The 21,713-nt window shown below is 42.8% G+C and overlaps 2 protein-coding genes across 3 annotated transcripts in view; both read left to right on the forward strand.

Annotated features, from left to right (window-relative positions):
* The window catches only part of LOC138718875 (ovalbumin-related protein X-like), a 114,863-nt gene that overhangs the window by 4,252 nt on the left and 88,898 nt on the right, over positions 1 to 21,713 (forward strand). Inside the window, exons 6-7 of one of the 2 annotated variants that reach the window (XR_011337151.1) lie at positions 13 to 168; positions 1,340 to 2,100. Coding sequence is in view for 1 of the 2 variants with exons in the window: in XM_069853557.1 (XP_069709658.1) it covers positions 13 to 168; positions 1,340 to 1,762 (579 nt within the window). In the remaining variant the exon portion in view is untranslated. Of the gene's footprint in view, positions 1 to 12; positions 169 to 1,339; positions 2,149 to 21,713 lie in introns of those variants that run through there. The other variant, XM_069853557.1, reaches the window with a different exon arrangement.
* LOC138718881 (ovalbumin-related protein X-like) lies at positions 11,127 to 16,485 on the forward strand. The gene is made up of 8 exons (XM_069853567.1): positions 11,127 to 11,159; positions 11,874 to 12,058; positions 12,742 to 12,792; positions 13,444 to 13,572; positions 14,317 to 14,434; positions 14,662 to 14,804; positions 15,127 to 15,282; positions 16,078 to 16,485. Exons 2-8 carry the CDS (start codon positions 11,891 to 11,893, stop codon positions 16,477 to 16,479), a joined length of 1,167 nt encoding a protein of 388 aa, XP_069709668.1. The 5' UTR covers positions 11,127 to 11,159; positions 11,874 to 11,890; the 3' UTR covers positions 16,480 to 16,485.

The following is a 21,713-nucleotide window of genomic DNA, read 5'->3' on the forward strand; positions in this document are numbered from 1 at the left end:
CTGCTTCTGCAGCAAGAAAGCAGACCTGTGCAAATGATGTGTGTGAACAGCACCTTCAAAGTGGCAGAGGTGGCTGCAGACCAAATGAAGATCCTGGAGCTTCCATTCGCCAGGGGGGAGCTGAGCATGTTGGTGATGTTGCCTGATGATGTCTCTGGCCTGGAGCAGGTATGGCCCTGGTCAGGGGAGCAGAAAAGTTATCATTTCCATGGGACTAGGCTTCTACAGACCTTTTGCTGTCCGTTTGTATCCCAGCTGCCAAGTTCACTGCTGTGTTGGGTAGGCAGGGGAGAGCAAGAGCCCCCACAAGTGCTACCAGGTGCTCAGGCAGGGACTGGCCTCTGAGGAGAGCCCTGGGCTCAGTTTCATGAAATGAAGGTAAAGGAGCATAGTGCTGCTGTAACTCTGCAGAATAGGTTGTACGTATGGGCAGATATTTTTTTTCATGGAGACATAATTTCACACAACCCCCTCCCATATAAACTGTTCGGCAAATACTGCTAAAACTGGTAAGAATTAGTTGTTCTTTGCGGGAATCACTAATGAATTTTCCTTAACAAAATCCTCATTAAATATCATAAATCAGCTGCTTTCAAAAATTGCTCTTATTATGTCATCACAGAATAAAAAAAAAGCTAGATAAAGCACATTCTTAATAAAATATTCTTGATTTTGAAATGATGAATCCAATCAAGATAAACTAACTGATCAATAACACTTCATCAGTTAAGATTTCAGAGTCTCTGAAATAGAGATGGAAAGGAAATGCATGGAAGATATTTGTATATTATACATCAAACAAAGAAATCAGAAGAGGCTTGGGTCTAATGGGATGAACATCAACAGCGGAAGGAATCCACGATCATACAAAGACTGAAAATGAAAACAGCATAGAATGTAAAAGAAGACATCAAAACTACTTTAAGACAGGCCGAGTCAATTTTTGCCAGATGCATGAAAACTAGTAAGAAACTGGTTTTGTCCTTTATAGGAAAGAAAAGTGGAACTAGTAAGCAAGAATATAAATATAATCTGCTGACCATGCAAAATTAATTTAACATTTGCCTTGGTCTTGGTAGGAAACAAAGCTAAGAACCTGAGCGATTGCAGGATGCTAATGGTAAGGAAGAAATAAAAATGGACAGATGCAGGGGAAAAACAAAATTCAAACTCTTAATTTACTTCAGTCAGGAGGACTGGATTATCTTCATGCAGGATTTATGAAAAAAGTAGCAAAAAAATCAGAATTCCATGTCAATGATTTAAAAGAAAATTATTAAGGTGTTACTAAATTACCTATTCACATCCCAGACACTTTATTCCCTATCTCTCTTTGCAGCTTGAGAAGAAAATCAGCTTTGAAAAACTTACAGAATGGACTAGTCCCAGTGTGATGGAAAGGAAAAGAGTGAAAGTGTACCTCCCGCGCATGAAGATTGAGGAAAAATATAACCTCACGTCTGTCTTAATGGGCTTGGGTATGACTGACCTATTCAGTCCTTCAGCCAATCTGTCTGGCATTTCTTCAGCAGAGAGCCTGAAGATATCTGAGGCCATTCATGAAGCGTACATGGAAGTTAATGAAGAGGGCACTGAGATGGCAGGCTCAGCAGGGGTGGTGGGAGACATCCAAGAGTCCTCTGGGCTTAAAGAATTTAAGGCTGACCACCCATTCCTTTTCATAATCAGACACAACCCAACCAACAGCATCCTCTTCTTTGGTAGATATTGTTCCCCTAAAGAAGGAAAGAGATGGAAGTAATGCTTGCCTTCCCCTCAGAAACAGACCCTGTTTACTGTAATATTGTAATCTCATTTTGTCAATTTTTTCTCAAAGTGGAAATACTAACATAAGAGATGACCGCTTGGGAAGCTTCTATAGCAAAGGCATATCTGCAGGTGAGGAAAGAGCAGAATGCATGTTTACTCCTTTCCTTTCTCATACTGGTTTCAGGATTGCTTAGGTTGAGCAAAGACTGAGCCAAAAGGTAATAGAAGCATCCACTAACCAAGAAGGGGCCAATTGATTTTCACTCGAGAAACAAGTTGCAGGCATGACCTCAAGTCTTTGTGAGTCTATGACACAGAAAGCCATGGTCTGTGCTCATTCCATTCCCTGGTAGCACCCTGCTGACAAATCCATGTTGTTGTTCCCGAAACATGGGCTTTGAGATGTCCAGTCTGAAGTGGATGCTTGTGGACTAGATTCTGCTGCACAGGTTACTGACTATGTAAATTTTATTTTTTTTTTACTTATTTGTTGGGAAATGGTGTACATGTCCACAATCATGAGACCTGTCCTCTCACCATGAGTTCCTCATCTCATTCTGAATTTCTTGTGGAGGTTCTCCAATGTCATGGAGAGTCTCCCTTCAGAGAGGGCTTCGCTTTGTGAAGGTGCCTTCTCACAGAGTGTAGATTCAAAGCCTGAAACATGGATACCTGGAAGATTCAAATGATCCAGAACTTAGTGAGAACTGCCAGGCAAAAAAACTGTCTGAATTATTTTTTGAAACACTAGAAGACACTTCATAATTGAGAATATTTTGATTTTAGTGAAAAAACCTACAAGTGTTATTAAAGATATAATTAGTCTCTGGAAAGCCCTCAGATGAAGTTCAAGACTTGAGTACATTATTCTTCCATGAATGCATCTGGGCGTCATTGTTCCTATGATAGTTCAAGTCTATGCCTCTTGCTTTTAAAAAAATATGAGAATCCTAACATTTTCTCTCTTCTTCTTCCTATGCGTCCATTGCAATATGCAAATATGGATATATTGGCTCAATACTATTTTCTGTTTTCATTCTAATCATATATTACTGATTTTGATGCATACATTTGATTTTTTTTGTTAACGTAATAAACAAATCACAAATGCTTGTCATGAGAATTATATTAATTTTCTGGACAATGAACCCTTAGAAATATCATTACATCGGTAACTGTTGTAAGTAAAATGGGATTTAGTATGAAATCCTCTTTCTAAAATGAATAGAACATTTAGATCTGAAGTTTCCTAGGCATTTATCACAGAAGCATAGAATCATAGAATCATAGAATGCTTTAGATGGGAAGGGACCATTATAAGTCACCTTGGCCAACACCCTTGCAGTGAGTCGGGACATATTCAAGATCAGGTTGCTCAAAACCCCGTCCAATCTGGCCTTAAGTATTTCCAGTAATGGGGCTTCTGCCATTAGTTTGGGCAATCTGTTTCAGTGTTTCATCACCCCCATCATAAAAAATGTCTTCCTTATATCTAGTCTAAATCTACCCTCTTTTAGTTTAAAACCATTGCCTCTTATGCTATTGCAACAGGCCCTGCTAAAAAGATTGTCCCCATCATTCTTACAGATCCCTTTAAGTACAAGGCTGCAATAAGGTCTCCTCAGAGTCTTCTCTTCCCCAGGCTGAACAACCCCAACTTCCTCAGCCTTTCTTCACTAGAGATGTTCTCCTTCCCTCTGACTATTTTGTGATCCTCCTCTAGACCCACTCCAACAGGTCCATGTCTTTCTTGTGCTGAGGGCTTCAGAACTGAACGCAGTTCTCCAAATGGGGTCTCATGAAAGTGGAGTAGAGGGCGAGAATCAGTACCCTCGACCTGCTGGTCACACTTAGAATCATAGAATCATAGAATAACCAGGTTGGAAGAGACCCACCTGATCATCGAGTCCAACCATTCCTATCAAACACTAAACCATGACCCTCAGCACCTCGTCCATCCGTTCCTTAAACACCTCCAGGGAAGGTGACTTGACCACCTCCCTGGGCAGCCTGTTCCAGTGCCCAATGACCCTTTCTGTGAAAAACTTTTTCCTAATGTCCATCCTGAACCTCCCCTGGCGGAGCTTGAGGCCATTCCCCCTTGTCCTGTCCCCTGTCACTTGGGAGAAGAGGCCAGCTCCCTCCTCTCCACAACCTCCTTTCAGGTAGTTGTAGAGAGCAATGAGGTCTCCCCTCAGCCTCCTCTTCTCCAGGCTAAACAACCCCAGCTCTCTCAGCCGTTCCTCATAAGGCCTGTTCTCCAGCCCCTTCACCAGCTTCCTTGCTCTTCTCTGGACTTCTTTTGATGCAGCCCAGGATACGGTTGGCCTTCTGAGCTGTGAGTGCACATTGCTGGTTATGTGCAGCTTTTCGTCCACAGATACCCTCAAGTCCTTCTTTTCAGGGCTGCTCTCAATCCCTCCATTCCCCAGCCTTCATTCCCCAGCCCTCCCCAACCAGAGATTGCTCCGACCCAAGTCCCCCTGGGAGCATGGCAAGGAGGATCACGGCAGTTTGAGTGGGCAGGGCGAGAAGGCAGGCGCAGAGAGGACCTAGAGACTAGACAGGAGACACCGAAGACCATGGTGGCCATCCAGCAGAAGATTAAAGCTGCTCCATGTGCTGCAGCAGGCAGGATGGATGCTGCCACCCAGCCAGAGCCACAGTGGGTGCAGACAGCTCCCCAGACCCTGGGCAGCAGGCAGCGCCCCCTCCCACACCGGCTCGTGCCTCTGTTACTGGCTCCACTTGTGAAAGCTGCACTCGAGTGGGGGAACTGCATCGTATGGTGGAGGAGTTAAGGGAGAAGGTAAAGAGGCTGAGGACCATCAGGGAGTGTGAGAGGGAGATAGACCAGTGGAGTAGTGCCCTCTCACTAACTCAGCAGCCTGCTGGAGCTGGTGTGTCTGAACACCATCCACCTGCAAACTGCAAGGTTGGGGTTACAAGAGATGGGGAATGGCAGCAAGTTCCTGCCAGACGAAGGAAACCTGCTCCCCTTAACGAGAGAGCAAAACCCCAGATCCCCCTGGTGAACAAGTACCAGGTGCTGCAGGCAGAATCCAACCCTGAGGATGAGGACGATGGCTCCCACAGCCTAGAATCTTTCCCCAGGTCACGCCATCCTCAGAAAAAGATAAAAACATCCTCCATTAGGAAGAAGAGGAGGGTGATTGTTGTAGGGGACTCCCTCCTAAAAGGAATGGAGGGACCCATTTGCAGACCGGACCCGCTCCACAGAGAGGTCTGCTGCTTACCAGGGACATCAGTGAAGGAGGTAGCTAGAAAACTTCTGTCCCTGGTCCACGAGACAGACTACTATCCTCTGATAGTCCAAACTGGTAACAATGATCTAGTAAACAGAAAGACCAAAGCCATTAAGAAAGACTTCAGGGCCATTGGGAAAATGATGGAGGGCTCTGGGGCACAAATAGTATTCTGCTCCATCCCAAGGCTAAATAAAGAGAAGCTGGAAGTCAGGAAGAAGAATTCAATTAATGCCTGGCTCTGAGCCTGGTGTGAGGAAAAGGGCTTTCGCTTCTTTGATCATGGGGTGGCTCACGCACCCCCCGGCTTTGTTGCTAAGGAGGGGACATGTGTGCCTCCTAGGAGGGCAAAAGCCCTTGCTAAAAACCTAGCTAAGCTCATAAATTGAGCTTTAAACTAGATGTGAAGGGGGGAGGGGGTTAAGACCAGGCTAGACAGGAACGAGCCTGGACATGGGGCAATGGTGGTTGGGAGAGGGTGTGCTGGTGAGGACCACCAGTATATCACCACGCAGCAAGTGGGGGAGAACACACCTTGGGGTGCTAAGGGAGATACGGGCACTCTGGTGCTAGCTACTCCAGTTACCAGGCAATTGGGAACAAACTCTGTTCCCTCTAAGAGGGCTGAAGGCTCGGCAGCTCAGCTGAAGTGCATTTACACCAATACACGCAGCATGGGGAATAAGAAGGAAGAGCTGGAAGCTGTCGTAGGGCAAGGAGCCTATGATGTCATTGCCATCACAGAAACGTGGTGGGATGACTCATATAACTGGAGTACAGCTATGGTGGGGTACAAACTCTTCAGGCGGGATAGGAAGGGTAGGAGAGGAGGTGGGGTAGCCCTCTTTGTAAGGGAGGACTTGGACTCCATTGAGATGGATTGTGGTGATAAGGAGATTGAGTGCCTGTGGGTTAAAATCAGAGGAGCCCACCAGAAGGTAGATTTTGTGATGGGAGTCTGTTACAGACCACCCAGCTAAGGAGAAGCAGCTGATGAGCTCTTCTATAAACAGCTGGGGTTAATCTCTAGATCTATGCCTCTTGTTCTTGTGGGAGACTTCAATCTTCCTGATATCTGCTGGAAGTGCAATAGAGCAGAAAGGAAGCAGTCTAGGAGGTTCCTGGAGTGCGTGGAAGACAACTTCCTTGCACAGCTGGTGAATGAACCAACAAGGGAAGGTGCCCTCCTGGACCTGCTGTTTGTGAACAGAGAAGGCCTTGTGGGGGATGTGGCAGTAGGTGGATGCCTAGGACAAAGCGATCATGAGATGATAGGGTTTTCTGTTCTAGGTGAAGGAAAGAGGGTGGTTAGTAGGACAGCAGCATTAAATTTCCAGAGGGCAGACTTTGAACTCTTCAGAAGGCTGGTTGGCCTGTTCACTGGAGGAACTCGTTTCATCTACTTTTCACTCTCCCATCAAAGAAGCTACACACATGGATAACATCTGCTCTGCCTTTTCTCCTCTCCGTGGTTACCAGTCTCATCTCTCTCAGCCTCTTCTTTCATGACAGGTGCTTTAATCACTGCAGCAGCCTTGGTCCTACTCCAGTATATCCATATTACTTTTGTACCAGAAAGCCCAGAGCTGGATACACCGCTCCAACTGTGTTCCCACCAGTGCTGAGCAGAGGGGAAGTATAGTCTACCCTTAGCTATTGGCAATGCTTTTTTTAATGCAGTCCATGATGCTGTTGACCTTCTTTGCCACAAGGCCACATTGTTGACTCACAGTCCATTTGGTGTATGCCAGCTGTATGTTTTTCCTTCTCTCCTCTTTTGCAGAAGTCTTTTCCTGCAGGGGGAGCAGGACACATTGCAGTAGGCTACTAGTCAGAGGAGAGGAAGACTTTGTGGAAGTATGTCTGTGTTGAAGCAAACCAAAAGATCAATTTCTCCTATTTTGTGCAAAAGCCGAACATTATCATTTCTGGGAGCACGTGCCAATAAAATTGACATGCTGGGTAGCCTCCCAGTGAGCAGTGGAAGGGAAGTTGACAGGCATGGTGACATGAACAGTGCCAGTCACACATTTCCATGACCACTCTTCCATGTGGGGAGGAACTCTGCTACCTAAGATCCTGTATGGCACAGTCTGTGAACAAGCCATGCTAATGCCAGTGGCCACCTGTGCTGCACCATGTGCATGCTGGGCATGAGAGCCTGGGTTCCATGCTGCCTCTTTAAGACCCTGTGAAGTAAGACCATACACAGCCTCACCCTGGTTGTTGGCTGATCCCAGGGACTTGAGGGATGAATAAAGTCACAGCATATGCTGTGGTGACTGACAAAGGGAGTGCTGTATGTGATGGTCCAGAATCTATGTAGCAGCAGCCCCTGGATACTGTGAGCAATGCTAAGCAAATGCAGCAAATAGGTGTGAGAGACTTGTGCCTAAGGCCATCACAGGATTCTTCGGAAGATGGCTTCCCTGGAGAAACCCATTCTGCCAACACTGAGACGTGCATGACACTGTCACAGTCTGTGAGAACTCAAGGTAGCACCGCATGTGACAATGTCAGTCTCTTCAGAATCACACAGCACTGCTGCAGAAATGTTCCAGGTAAGCTAAGGGATCTTATCTGACAAAGTTTTACCTGACACCTCATTTTCTTCTAATGAAAGAAAACCCACAGTCCTACCAGACAGCTGAGAGAGAAATCATCATGGATAGCTACACATTGAAGTGTGCAATGGCAGCTAACTGAACAATCACTGGCAGTCACTCAGAGCAAGACAAACACAAAACAATCAACATGCTCCTTTGTACTGGCCAAAGAGCAGCAGTGTGGATGAGAACAAAATCTTGAGTCCTTTGTGTGGTTTTGTGATTGGATGAGAGGCTTTGCTCTGTGGGCTGACCTGGACTTCATATCCCTTTGGAAAGGCTCAAATGTCCAAGAGTCTGTTGGTTTAGGGACAGCTCCACAATGAAATGCCTGGCAGAGCAAAGGACAGCAGAGTCTTAGCTGACCTCTTTCTTGGGACATGCATTGTCGAAACAAGGACATGTGGCAAAACACATCCTTTTGTGTTCGTGCTGCATTACACAGCAGTGCTGGACAGGGCAAGCCATTATCTTTTATCTCAGAAAGTCTTTCAGCTACAGGAAAGTTTGCTTAATCTCACTAGACTCCATGACAGATCTAAAGTAGACCATGCAGTACCTCTTATGTTGTTATGATTCTGCATTGATGGCTGATCATGATCAAGATTTTTACTTCTACAACTTCCTTTACATTAATCATTCATTTGACCAATAAAAGATTTCCTGTCACTAGTGAATATATTCAACTCAGAAGTATTTTGAAAACCATACCATTGCTCACAAAATTAATACTCCAAATTGGCTCTTATGAAACAACTGTAATGACCCATTGGACATCTTTGTATCTACTCAGTCATAGGCTATCTGTGATGATACAAATGTGATTCAGATGGTGCATAAATGCCAAGGTGATTCACATACAGTGAGCTGAAGCGTACTGCTAGGCAATTTGATTGTCTAGGAAAAATATTCAAAGCATACTCCAAAGTTAGAAGAGACAGGGTAAAAACACGTTGGCTATTCCTTTGACTTCTCAGCTGTAAAGTATACAGCAATGGACCGTGGCTGTGAGTGTTAAAGCTTTTTTTGAGCTGAAACAAAGAAGTCTTAAGCAGGAAAGGCAGAAAGGGCAGCAGCCACAGGAACAGCTTGCAGTTTTGGGAGCACTCCTAGTTGTGTGATTAAAGGTATTTGTCATGTACAGACACCTCCACCCATTTGACCTGTTATTTCCACCAGTGTGATGATACAATTATTAGCTAAACAGGATTCAAACCAGTGATGATCAATTTATGTACTGCTGCTCGTTTTCTTTACAACACATTTGTGATGATGGGCCACAAATGTGAGGCAAGGCCTAATGACCTTTCCTCAAAAGTACTGTTGATGCACAGCAATGGCTGTAGCAGAATGCCCATGGCTGTGCCATGCAAAGTACTAGTTGTATGTAAGTGCAACAGTCTGGATTCAGCTTTTCAGCGTTACTATTGCATTAGCATCTTCAGCTGAATGGGACTAACAAGAATTGTATAAGGGAGAAAGGTATGGATGATTCAGAGGCTTTTCACTTGCATAGAAAACTAAAAGGGTTAAAGAGTCCACCTCTTCTCTCCAGAAGCATAATTTGTTCTAAACAATTTCAGATGTATTTTGTATATTGACTTTGGATTTCTGTTTCAAAATCTCATGACATTTAAAGAGGTCAAGGTAGTTTCTTTTATTGTCTGTTCATTCTGTTGTTTCAAAGAGTTTCAAAGGAATTATGTGACTGCTTTCTGCTTGCTATTGTATATTATCACTGTCCTGCAGACCATGAATGTTTCTTCAGGTGGTTTGTTCATCTGATGTGAAATGAAGTTACTTGTGAAAGATCTGTAAGAATGGTCTCTGTACAAAAGGCACATTTTGAACCTAGCATCTGGTGCTGTGATCTGTGGAGAAGGAAAAGAACAACTCATCTTAAACCACCCTTCAAAACTTTTACAGCAAGTTCAAAGTCTTTTCAGGTAGTACCTGACTCGGTTTGAAATATCCCGATGTCTGAACTTAAAAAGCCACAGAAACCTTGTCTTTCTTCTCTGCTAAGCCCCTCTTTCTCTAATACACCTTTCTTTAGCTCTGTAATTCTTCTCTACACAGATGTTCTGAATATTGTTTTTAAGGGTTAATTTGTATTCCCATGATATGCTCCCTGAGAGTTTTGTTCTACTGATGTGCTGCACAGACTGTCACTGTGTCCAAGATCCCTAAGCTAGATTGCTCTAGGATGAAAAACTGTGCTCTGTGAAACATTATGTCCGTGATCTTCTAGGACGCAGACTGTTAGTTGCACTAGGCAACTGCATACAAGTGTCTGCAGAATAAACTATGTCAATTTTATTACAGTTAGCAATTAAAACTTGAAGGATGTGCTCTTTCACAAGTTCCTTGGTAGTCGCAGTTTCTCCATTCTTCATCAAAAGCTACAGATTCTGGTGAAGAAAGACTTGGTGGTAGTCCAGCCAATAACTGGAGAGATAAAAGTTGTGATAAGTATAGTAAGGGCAGTCCTGCAGGTGCTGGTCTTAGCAAAGTTTTTGAGTTCACAGAATGGTGATCCTGAGAGAAATGTGGCCTGTCGGTAACCTTTACAGAGGCATAATAAGGAAATTAACTCTAAGTTCCTTAGAGACATTCTGCAAGACTCAGTTTGCCACCTTTTTTGGTTTTCTCTAGCTATGCCACACTATTTGTTGCCATTTGCTGGAGCGAGTCCAGAGAAGAGCAACAAAGCTGGTGAGGGGGTTGGAGAACAGGCCTTATGCGGAAAAGCTGAGAGAGCTGGGGTTGTTTAGCCTGGAGAAGAGGAGGCTGAGGGGAGACCACATTGCTGTCTACAACTACCTAAAAAAAGTTGTGGAGAGGAGGGTGCTGGCCTCTTCTCCCAAGTGACAGGGGACAGGACGAGAGGAAATGGCCTCAAGCTCCACGAGGGGAGGTTTAGACTGAACATTAGGGAAAAAATTTTCACAGAAAGGGTCATTGGCACTGGCAGAGGCTGCCCAGGGAGGTGGTTGAGTCACCTTCCCCAGAGGTGTTTAAGGCACAGGTGGACGAGGTGCTGAGGGGCATGGTTTAGTGTTTGATAGGAATGGTTGGACTCGATGATCTGGTGGGTCTCTCCCAGCCTGGTGATTCTATGATTCTATGATAAGCTAATCACACTTACTATTCAAGTTCCAATCAATACCTTTCAGAATTATTTTTTTCTTCAGGCATTTTAATAGGCTCCTTCCTTTTCAGGTATGTTCCACTTGCTATGATGAATTAATCTTCCATTCTGAATATTTTAGGGTAAAATCCATTAATTCAGGCTTTTGCTTTTTATTTTTTGAAACTGGACATTTTTTATGGACTTCTTCCAAGTAAAAATGCATGTCTGGCATCAAGCTCCATCCATCACTTTCTTTGGTAAACACAGAACAGGCATTGTGGGGCGGGTCACAAAATTACACGATATATTTCAAGGAGTTCAGCAAGCATACCCCAAGTACAGCTAAGGAGCTGTACTATTAGGTTCACAGGTGAAGCTGATAAGGTAAGCCTTTCTTTTATGATTTAAGTTCTAATGTGCAGTTTAATAGACTCCTCTCTTGTACAAAATTTACAAAAAGATTGATGGAACCTCATGTTTATGGCCTTCAATATCCATTGAAGAAACATATGATTAAAGTATGTCTTCTGCAGGAACCTCATCTAAACTTCACATGTGTGTTCTGCATTATTTTACTATTTCACATTCTACCATGCATAAAGTCGAAGTATTTTTTGTACGAACTATAGCTTTGTTTACTAACTCTTCCACATTGAAAAGCTGGGGATATATTATGACACCCTTTCTTTCTTCTTCTTCCTTCCCTTTAACTTTTCATTTAGAATTAAAAAGCAAAATGAAATTCGTTTAAATTCAAGAGGATGAAACTAAAGCTCAGTTTCAGAATTTATGGACGATATTCTCTGAATGAAATTAATGAATGTGGCATGTTCAGCTGACCCCAGTGTACTGCAGTTCTGCATTATCTTCAACAGTTACATTTTCTAAAATGAAATAAAAAGCATTTGCTTCATGAATAGTTTCTTCACCAAAACCATAAATAGATCTTAAAGCCTAAAACATAGTAGCTAGTAGAATTTGTAAGTAATAAAACCCCCTACCTCATATCACCCAGATAAGCAGTTCAGTTTAGAGAGTTTCTTGCACTACAATTAATATATTTCATCATCTTAAGTCAGACTTCTCTGTTTGTTTTAGACAAAAGTAATTTCACAATGGAGTCCATCGCTGCAGCAAATGCAGAATTTTGTTTTGATGTATTCAGAGAGATGAAAGTCCACCACCCCAATGACAACATGTTCTATTCCCCCCTGAGCATCTTTACAGCCCTGGCCCTGGTCTGTATGGGAGCAAGAGATAACACGCAATCTCAGATGGAGAAGGTAGGTTACTTACATAGGTGTACAGTGACTTCTATTTGTGCTTGTTGTTTTCTAAGTAATGTCTCTGAGATATATTATCCTCTGAAGATTTTCTCACCTCTTCTAATGCACCAGAAGTAAGCCAAAGTCACAGAAATTGTCAACTGGATTGAGAGTCATGTAGAGAATAAACGTATATTTTCACTACGAGGGGCAGCTAGTTTTGACCTCGGAAAAAATTTACCCCAATAACAAAATGGATTACAAGTTAGCAAATGATATGATATGATATGATATGATATGATATGATATGATATGATATGATATGATATGATATGATATATTTTTCCTAAATTCTGACATCTTCCAGATAATTTGATCAGATTTTTTTCTTTAAATACATAAAAGAGATAAATCCCAGGAAGAGAGACTACAAGCAGTACATAATAGGTAACTCAGTTAATTTTTAAACATTCAGTAGAAAAATATAGTCTAAGCAAAGAGTGATATTTACTTTTCTCTGAAGGCTGTAGAGAGCATAAACCAGTTTCAAGCTCACTTATAAATTTTTACTTCATTGATATTCTCAGTTAGCACTTTTTGTTCCTGAGCCAACAGCTTTACCTCAAGCATCATGTAAATCTCAGATCTGTATAATTTTTGATAATTCTTTTCATTTCTACCACTGCCATTTTCTCTTGCAGGTTCTTCGCTTTGATAACATTACAGGAGTTGGAGACCCTACTGACTCCCAGGTAGGGAAATAACTTGATTTCCCTTTTTGTCTTATTTTTTCCTTGGAACAAAACTAGAACTGTTCTGGCTCTCCTCCTTGCAGTTTCAGACTCTGTCAAAACTTGTTATAATGCTCTCAAACCAAGGAGACCTATGGAGGCAGGAAAGGAGAGTGTAACTCACCTTTATGTTAAAAACGATGGAAAGAAGGCAGGTTGCACATCTTACACCAGAAGAAGTGACACTGTGGGCCAGGATGCTCTGGGCACCATGGTGCATTCTTGGGCACGTGCTCCTGGGAGACAGCATGTGAAAGGGGTTCAGCATCTGGAGCCAGGGTACAGCAGTCAGACTTGCAGCTGGGAGACTCCAAAGCAGAGCAGGAAGATGTTGGGTAGAGAAGAGCCCAGAAATCTCAATGTCAGGAACACAACTACATTCTTACAAAAAGCACATTTCAGGGGACTTATCTTGAGAGGATAAGTCACCTTGTCAATTGAATGCCGTTGTCACAGCACTTGCTGTCCCAAAGGTGATAGTCTTATGTCTGTGGGGGAGGACTCCACTGCAGCATGACTCTTAACCGATAGGGACAATCCTTTAGGGTGTTATTTCCTAGATAAGAATAAACTAATGCAATGTATCTTCTCATTTTCATGCCATAACCTCAGTGCGGCACTTCTGATTACATCCACAATTCACTCAAGGATCTTCTCTCAGACATCACCCAGACAAATGCTACACACTCACTGAAGATGGCTGATAGGCTCTATATTGAAAAGACATACCCCGTTCTTCAGGTGAGTTGTACTGCGACCTGACTTCGGCAAGATTCCCCGCAAAGACCCATGTGACTCTATCCTGGAGAAGTACCACCACCAACAGTGCACTGTCAATGAAGAGGTGGTTGTGAGCCATAAGGGGAAATGGTTAGGAGGAGTTTGAACCTTCCTGTGGCTTTTAGGTGGAAGCCGGGAAAACCTATGGCATGAATATGCTCATGTTGCAACAGCCACAGGGATTAATCAAGGTTACTGTTCTCTGCAAAATGGCTTTTAATGGAAATGGTAACCTTTAAGGGAAATGAAATATCTTTTATGACTTGAAAGAATGAAGACTGAAACTGTCAAATTTGGAGTTTTCCAAAATCAAATACCAAATCTTCCCTGTGAGAGGAAGCTTTGGTTTTGAAATCTAAGAATGTAGGAACACAGTATTCAAAATAAAAAGCTGGCACAAAGAGAATGAAGGAAACATTCTCTGTCCTTGAAAATGTTTTTTAAACTGAAAGTGTTTTAGTAGAATGAAAAAAATATTTCAAAATTTTAACTTAGAATCCTATCTGAAAAGAAGTGGCAGACCTAAATATGTGAAGTAGTCTTTTCTTCCAGCTTAAAGATTCAGGTGCAGGAAGGTATCTGTGACTGACATGCAAATCCAAGGATAAAAGTTCACCATTTGGCTTTATTTCACAATCTTGCATTTCACATTCATACATTTTCAAGTTCTCATCAGGCTGACAACTGTAATCCTTTGGCTTACAGGAATACTTAAAGTGTGCGAAGAAATTCTACAACTCAGAGGTGGAAGAAGTTGCCTTCAAAACAGCTACAGAGGAAGCAAGACAGCTCATTAATTCCTGGGTGGAAAAAGAGACAAATGGTAAGGACTCAGAAATGGATGGCAGATATTTTCCCCTACCTGCTATTTTCTCTACCCTTGTCTTCCTTCCTCATTACATCTAGAAGTAGGTCAAATAAGAATAGATTGCTTATTGTTATGAATACATAACTTCAAAAAGTTGCACAGCCCATTGCCCTTTATTGCAGGCATTTGTGCACACCAGAGGAAGTGCATATTACCACTCTCTGCTTGTTTCTTTCTTAAAGGACAAATCCAAGATTTCCTTAAACCAGGCTCTGTTGATCTTGATACTGTGCTGGTCCTTGTGAATGCCATTTACTTCAAAGGGGTATGGAAGACTGCATTTAAAGAAGAACACACTCGGGAAGTGCCCTTCAATGTTACAGAGGTAGGAGGGCACAGGCCAGAACCAGGGTGGCTGTTGGCTGGATGGTACATATACAACCTCCTGCTGTCACAGGTTGGGTAGTTTAGCTGGGACCCTCACTGTCAATACCTGGAGCTAAGGCCAAGGAGTGTTTGCAAGAGCTGTGTCTGACCAGAGAAGGAAGAGCTGTGTCTGACCAGAGAAGGAAATGGAGACAAAGCTCTTCTTCAAAGGCAACATGCCTGAAGATTGAGTATTGTCCCTTTCAAAGGCTTGCAAATCTGTCTGCCTAAAGAAAATAACTGCTTCCTGGTCATGTTGTCCCATGTTTCTGCTTCTGCAGCAAGAAAGCAGACCTGTGCAAATGATGTGTGTGAACAGCACCTTCAAAGTGGCAGAGATGGCTGCAGACCAAATGAAGATCCTGGAGCTTCCATTCGCCAGCGGGAAGCTGAGCATGTTGGTGATGTTGCCTGATGATGTCTCTGGCCTGAAGCAGGTATGGCCCTGGTGAGGGAAGGAGAAGAGTTATCACTTCCGTGGGCCTTGGCTGCTATCAGACCTTTTGCTGTCCGTTTGTATCCCAGCTGCCAAGATCACTGCTGTGTTGAGTAGGCAGGAGAGAGCAAAAGCCCTCCCAAGTGCTACCAGGTGCTCAGGCAGGGACTGGCCTCTGAGCAGAGCCCTGGGCTCAGTTTAATGAAATGCAGGTAGAGCAGCACAGTGCTGCTGTAGCTCTGCAGAATAGGGTGTTGCTATGTGCAACAATCTCCATTGGGTAACAGAAACAGGTAAGCGAGCAGGACATTCTTTCATTTCGAGTGATTTCAGTCTTCCAGGAGAGCAGTCGATAGTTTGTTAGAAAAGTTAATCCCAGGGGAAATAAAAAAAAAAAGGAAATGATGAAGAAAGAATTTCAAGAGCTGACTAGAAGGAAAATGGGAAAAGCAGCTTTGAAAAGGAACCATAATGAGGGAAGTGGTCTATAAAATATCTTCCAGGAGGAACAATCTGGGGCAAATTTGATGTTTTCAAGAACTATTTTCAGAAAAAAAGCCTTGATCTGATGAAAAAAATTTCAGCTGACGAGGTTTTGGAGAACTTCATCAAGACAGATGAGATATAGGCTGTAGCCAGGAGAAAGCATAGAGATAAACAAATATATTTATATTCTGCATCAGTTCTATTGTGTACACAAAGTAAATGGGAAAAAAGACTAACAAGTGTTATAAACACAACTGTTAAGGTCATCACAGTAGTCTCAGACATTTTTTTTCCCTATCTCTCTTTGCAGCTTGAGAAGAAAATCAGCTTTGAAAAACTTACAGAATGGACCAGTCCCAGTGTGATGGAAAGGAAAAGAATGAAAGTGTACCTCCCGCGCATGAAGATTGAGGAAAAATATAACCTCACGTCTGTCTTAATGGGCTTGGGTATGACTGACCTATTCAGTCCTTCAGCCAATCTGTCTGGCATTTCTTCAGCAGAGAGCCTGAAGATGTCTGAGGCCATTCATGAAGTGTACATGGAAGTCAATGAAGAGGGCACTGAGATGGCAGGCTCAGCAGGGGTGGTGGGAGACATCCAAGAGTCCTCAGGATTTGAAGAATTTAAGGCTGACCACCCATTCCTTTTCATAATCAGACACAACCCAACCAACATGATTTTCTTTTTTGGTAGATATTGTTCCCCCTAAGGAGAAAGAGAGCTGGAAATACTGCTTGCCTTCCCCTCAGAAACAGGCCCACCTTTCTGTAGTATTGTAGATCTCATCTCTTCAATATTTTCTCGAAGTGGAAAGCCTTCAGTATCTAGGGAGGTATTCCCGAGGAAGCATGTGACTTTTCAGATCTTTAGGTGCGGGCTTTTCTGTTCACACAACTTCTATTCAGGAATTAAATCCAGGAGTGAATGAGAATTTCAGGAGGTAACTTAGAAATATTTCTGACCATGAGAGACAGGTACAGTGTTTTGATTTTTGTTTGAAATCCTGCCACTGCTATTAAGAATCTGGTTTCTCTGTAAGAGTTCAGTGAAATAAACATAGCTTTCAGAATAATCTGAATAATCCTTTCTGCTGAGCTTTCTGGGCCACCATCCTCGAGCTGATGCCTGGACAACTTGCAGATGAAACTTCAAGTTTCTAAACTTCATCAACGCATTCTTCTTCCAGGAATGCATTTGGGCTCCTTTGTGCTGCACATACTATAAGGCTGTGTCTCTTGTTCTGAGGGAGCATGCAGAAATTTAACATTTCTTCATAAATTATTATTTCCAAATACAACATCTTCCTGACGGATAAAATTTCCCATCTTCATTCCAGTGACTGGTAATTGATTTTGTAAATGTTAATTGGTGGTCCTTCTATTTATTATAATAAAAGCATTGCAAACTAAATGTGTCATTATCTGTTCTGTGTTATAACACCACAGAATCTGCAACGCAATACAGTGGGTAGTGCTTATTGACAGAAGTGTCTTAGACTAGGATTTAGATCGTATTTTGGAAACCAGAATGTATTCATACATGAAGTCACTAAACAACTTGGGAATGTTTTTTATTATTTTGACCTTTTCAAGGTAAACCCTACAGCTCCTTTTATTACCTTGAGCTTATTGCTATATAGTATATCAAATAAATAAATACTTTTAATTCATCATTATATTTCCAGGTAGTTTTAAAAGATGTCCTCTCAGTGTCATTAGCAAATATATAAAGATGTTGCCTAAGAGCTATAACTTCAAAAACGTGAGAAGAATGTTTATCTTAAAAGGTGGACTTCTTCAGCTCTCTCATGCCCACAAGAATCACGCAAGGAACTCTTTCCTCTTTTGTGATAGTCCTATAGAGATGTTATTTCCTAATTCGCAGTTTTATATAGGGAAGGTTCTTTAGGTTAAGGTTTATCCAATTTAAAATTTATTATTATTAATTGATGAGTCAAGCAATCTCCCTTCCGCTGGTGTACACGTGCAGAACTGCAAAGTACAGTATCAGTGCTTAAAAAGTATTTAAAAAAGGAGATACATGGCAGTATTTGGAGCTGCTCCAACCATTTTCAAAGTCAGCATTCAATATAACTTGAAATGATGATGCTGGCAGCAGGGAAAATATATATATGTATCTGCTATGAAGTCTATGGGAGAACTGCAAATACTGGTACTCCCAAGGCAGTCATAAGGGATTAACTATGATTTAAAAAAAGTATTCAAGCAAAAAAATATTTCAAGAGATATGACATTTCAATCTTTACTATGTAGATTATATCTGTTACCCTTATAGCAATAGCAGTCAACAGTTTTGCTACAACCTTAAAAAAAAAAAGAAAAAAGCCCAGATTAGTACAATATTGCCCTAAGGAGCAGAGTGTGTAAGGTAATTAAGCAATTATAAAATCGTTATTAAACTCAAATAAGCATATCTGTCATTCTACACTTTCTAGGTACAACGACAACACTAAGTATGGACATTTATTATGGAAGTATTTATTATATAACATGAAGAAACAAGTAGCTATTCACTTGCTTAATCATTCTTTTGCTCAGTGATTATTTTAAAGCAAAGAAATGGAGAAAATCATGGCTGAAATTGGCTTCCTAAAACAACACAAGAGAGATTTTCAAGGCACAGAGCCCATCCAGTGTCCTCACTGTGAAACAGAAGCATTTGACTCATTTTCAGCTGGCCCATTAGGTGTCACTAGGGATATGTAGTGATGTTTATTAGTCTTATGAAAGACAGACATCTGTTGTAAACTAGGTTTGGGAACTTAATGTAGGCTCCAATTCTGGTCTTATTTTGATTTTTGTGCAAATAGATGCTTCTGATTGATATACTGAAAGTGTAAACCAGTGGCATTGTGCTTGGAATCTGGTAATTTTTAAAGAAAAAGAAATATTATTTGGCAAAAATCCAGAGGCATTTGAAAATGACCGTGCCCTGAACGATAAAATATTATCACAGTCATATACTGTAGAAGGGCTATAGCTGTTTGTTTTATGAAGGAGAAAATGTCCTCTGTAGAGGCTAGAATGAGGGCTGAAAGTGCAGATTCAACAAAGCTGAACAAAATCTATACACCCTGTACCAATAGCTGGGCCCAGAACTGTACCAGCAGGACCTGCTGTAAAGGAGCTGCCACAGTAGATGTGGCTGCTGCAGCCTCCATGGAAAGCGATTCAGCAAAGAGCAGCAGGGAGAGTATTACGAAGGGAAAAGAAGCCATGAAGGGAGCAAACACTGCCAGCTGTTTCTGAGCACTGAAGCTCAGCAAGAGTTTAGAAACGTGAATCTCAGTTTCCACAACGTCTAGGTACCGTCCATTGTCCTTTTTTGTTCCCTGGCAGTGTGACTGAATTTGGTATGTCAATAAATCACTGCCTGTCTATCTGCTACACTCCATTTTCACTGTATGTTGTATTGTTTTGGTTACACGCTACTGCTAAAGTTCTGTGGTACAAAAAACAGACACATGCGATCACGTTCTTTTAATGCTGCATACGACAGCATTAGAAGTGTTCTGTGGACTGTGTGCCTTTTATTCTCATGTCTTTTGGGGAAGGTCTGGAGCTGTTGTAATTTCTCTGCCTGTTCTTTGGGAAACATAGTTGTCTGAGACCATTCTACGCTTCTCTGCATATTTGACTTGCAAGAAAGGCCTGCCCTCTCCTAAGCAAACCAAACACATGGCTGAAGGCGCAAGACTTTGCAGGCAGCATGCTGTAATCACAGTCATGAGAAAAGAGCCCTCAGGAAACCTCCTGGACTCTGGGGGGAAAGCTGTCCTGGGCTCCAAAATGATATTCAAGAAAATGATATGCTGAATAATGTGCTGGTGAAGGGGCTGGAGAACAAGTCTTATGAGGAGTGGCTGAGGGAGCTGGGATTGTTTAGCCTGGAGAAGAGGAGGCTGAGGGGAGACCTCATTGCTCTCTACAACTACCTGAAAGGAGGTTGTAGAGAGGAGGGTGCTGGCCTCTTCTCCCAAGTGATAGGGGACAGGACGAGAGGGAATGGCCTCAAGCTCCACCAGGGGAGGTTCAGGCTTGACAACAGGAAAGATTTTTTATGAAAAGGGTCATTGGGCACTCGTAGAGGCTGCTCAGGGAGGTGGTTGAGTCACCTTCCCTGAAGGTGTTTAAGGGACAGGTAGATGAGGTGCTGAGGGGCATGGTTTAGTGATTGATAGGAATGATGATGGATGGATGACAGGATCGATGATCCTGTGAGTCCTTTCCAACCTAGTGATTCTATGATTCTATGATAAAAATGAAAGCTACATATCGGCTGGGAAGGCTTTGACATGGAGCAGTGGTTCAGTTTTCTGTTTCTTGTGGCTAGCGAGCTGAGATTGTCCAGTCTGGAAAACAGACAGCAGAGAGAAGTTTATCATCGTAAAGGGTGAGGCTGCTTGGCAAGGGAAGGGGACCCAGGGCAGCAGGTGACAGCAAGGGCAGGTGACTCCCTGATAAGGTGTTCAGTGATACAGCTCCCAGTGTTACTGCCACAGTCCCGCACAGGCACAAAAGCGAGCAAGGATCACAATAAATGATGCTTGTGAGAGGACGTGAAATGTCCTCTGCCAGTCATAGCCAGTTGCAGCTGATCCTGTAATGGATGAAAAGAACTCATTGTATGCCAAATCTTCAGACAGTCAGAGGAGTAGATGGCACCTCTGCTCAAAAATAATTAAGAAAGAGCAGGAGAAATGTAAGAGATGTGTTTGGAGAAACAAAACAGAAGACACAAGTAGGAAGAGATGTTACTGAGAGCTTAGCTGAAAGCACAGTTTTGAGATGAGGTGCTCCATGCCAAGGGAGACACTTCTGAAGTACAGCAGCTATAGGCAACCCAAGTCAGGCCAGTGACACCCCAGAGGGACAGCAGCCCGCAGGTGACTTATAATGGAGTAAGGACATTCCTGTGAGACTGCAGCCCATGGAGAAAACTAGAGCACAGTGAAAAAGTGAGCAGCAACAGCAGGCACATAGAAATACTTATACACTAACCCAACTTCCTGCATTGCCTGCTGCTTCACTAAAGAGACCGGAAAGTGCTGAGTGTAACAAGAAAGCTGAAACTCAGAAGCAGAGTTTTGGGACTGAAATTGAGTGTGGGAAGCAGGATGAAAGGTCTAAGTGTTTGTTTCATAGTTTGTTACATTGATTTTTGTCAATATTTGAATCATCAACAAAATTTTTATTTTAATCAGCAAGAAATTAAGTGAAAATCCGTAAGTCTAGACTGTTGCCCATTTCAGCTCAGTCTTGGTACCTCACTCCCTCTCCGAAGTGCCTGTCTCCAGGTCTGCTTCCTGATGGACTTCAGATCAAAGCCCTGTCACCAGGCCCGTCTCTTTTGCTTCTAAGTGGGTGACAGAACTCTGAGTGCACTAATAAGCATTTAATAGTCCTAAGCTATGACTTGGACCTTCAGTCTCTCTCTGTGCTACATCAGAGGTGTACTAGTCTCTAGTTCAAACACAGCTGTGCCCGTGCCTGGCCAAGCACTCCTAGTGTGACCTTGGCCCTGCCGTGTGATCACTGGACCTCAGTGTAGGTCTGATGTGTGAATTGACTTCATGGTTTATCTTTGGACTTGCCTCATAGCCATGACATTGCCTTATGATCTGGACACTTGGGTGGGCCTGTCTGTGCACTCTGGGTCTACTCTGTCCTGTGGGACTGAGTTCTGGCCAGTGAGGGTCCTGCCCAGCTGGCTGTGGGATCCCCCTTGCCTCCTGCTTTGTCTTGTCTTGGGTAAAGCTTGCCCTTGCTGCTTCCTGACAGTGAGCTCAGGCCTTCATGAGCCCTCTGCTGAGCAGTGAGGAGCCCGCTCTCTGGTCATGCAAGGGCTTGTCCTCACAAAACTTCCTGATCTCCACACAGCAGTCACCCATTATTCAGAGCCAGGCTTCTGAGTGAGCCCCCT

The sequence above is a fragment of the Phaenicophaeus curvirostris genome, chromosome 3 (genome assembly GCF_032191515.1).
Source record: "Phaenicophaeus curvirostris isolate KB17595 chromosome 3, BPBGC_Pcur_1.0, whole genome shotgun sequence".
Taxonomy (NCBI): domain Eukaryota; kingdom Metazoa; phylum Chordata; class Aves; order Cuculiformes; family Cuculidae; genus Phaenicophaeus; species Phaenicophaeus curvirostris.

Coding starts and splice junctions, on each gene's coding strand:
- LOC138718881 (XM_069853567.1), top strand. CDS start 11,891: ATGGAGTCCATCGCTGCAGCAAATGCAGAATTTTGTTTTGATGTATTC. Junction 13,573..14,316: donor AGACATACCCCGTTCTTCAG/GTGAGTTGTACT, acceptor TTTGGCTTACAG/GAATACTTAAAGTGTGCGAA. Junction 14,435..14,661: donor GGTGGAAAAAGAGACAAATG/GTAAGGACTCAG, acceptor TCTTTCTTAAAG/GACAAATCCAAGATTTCCTT.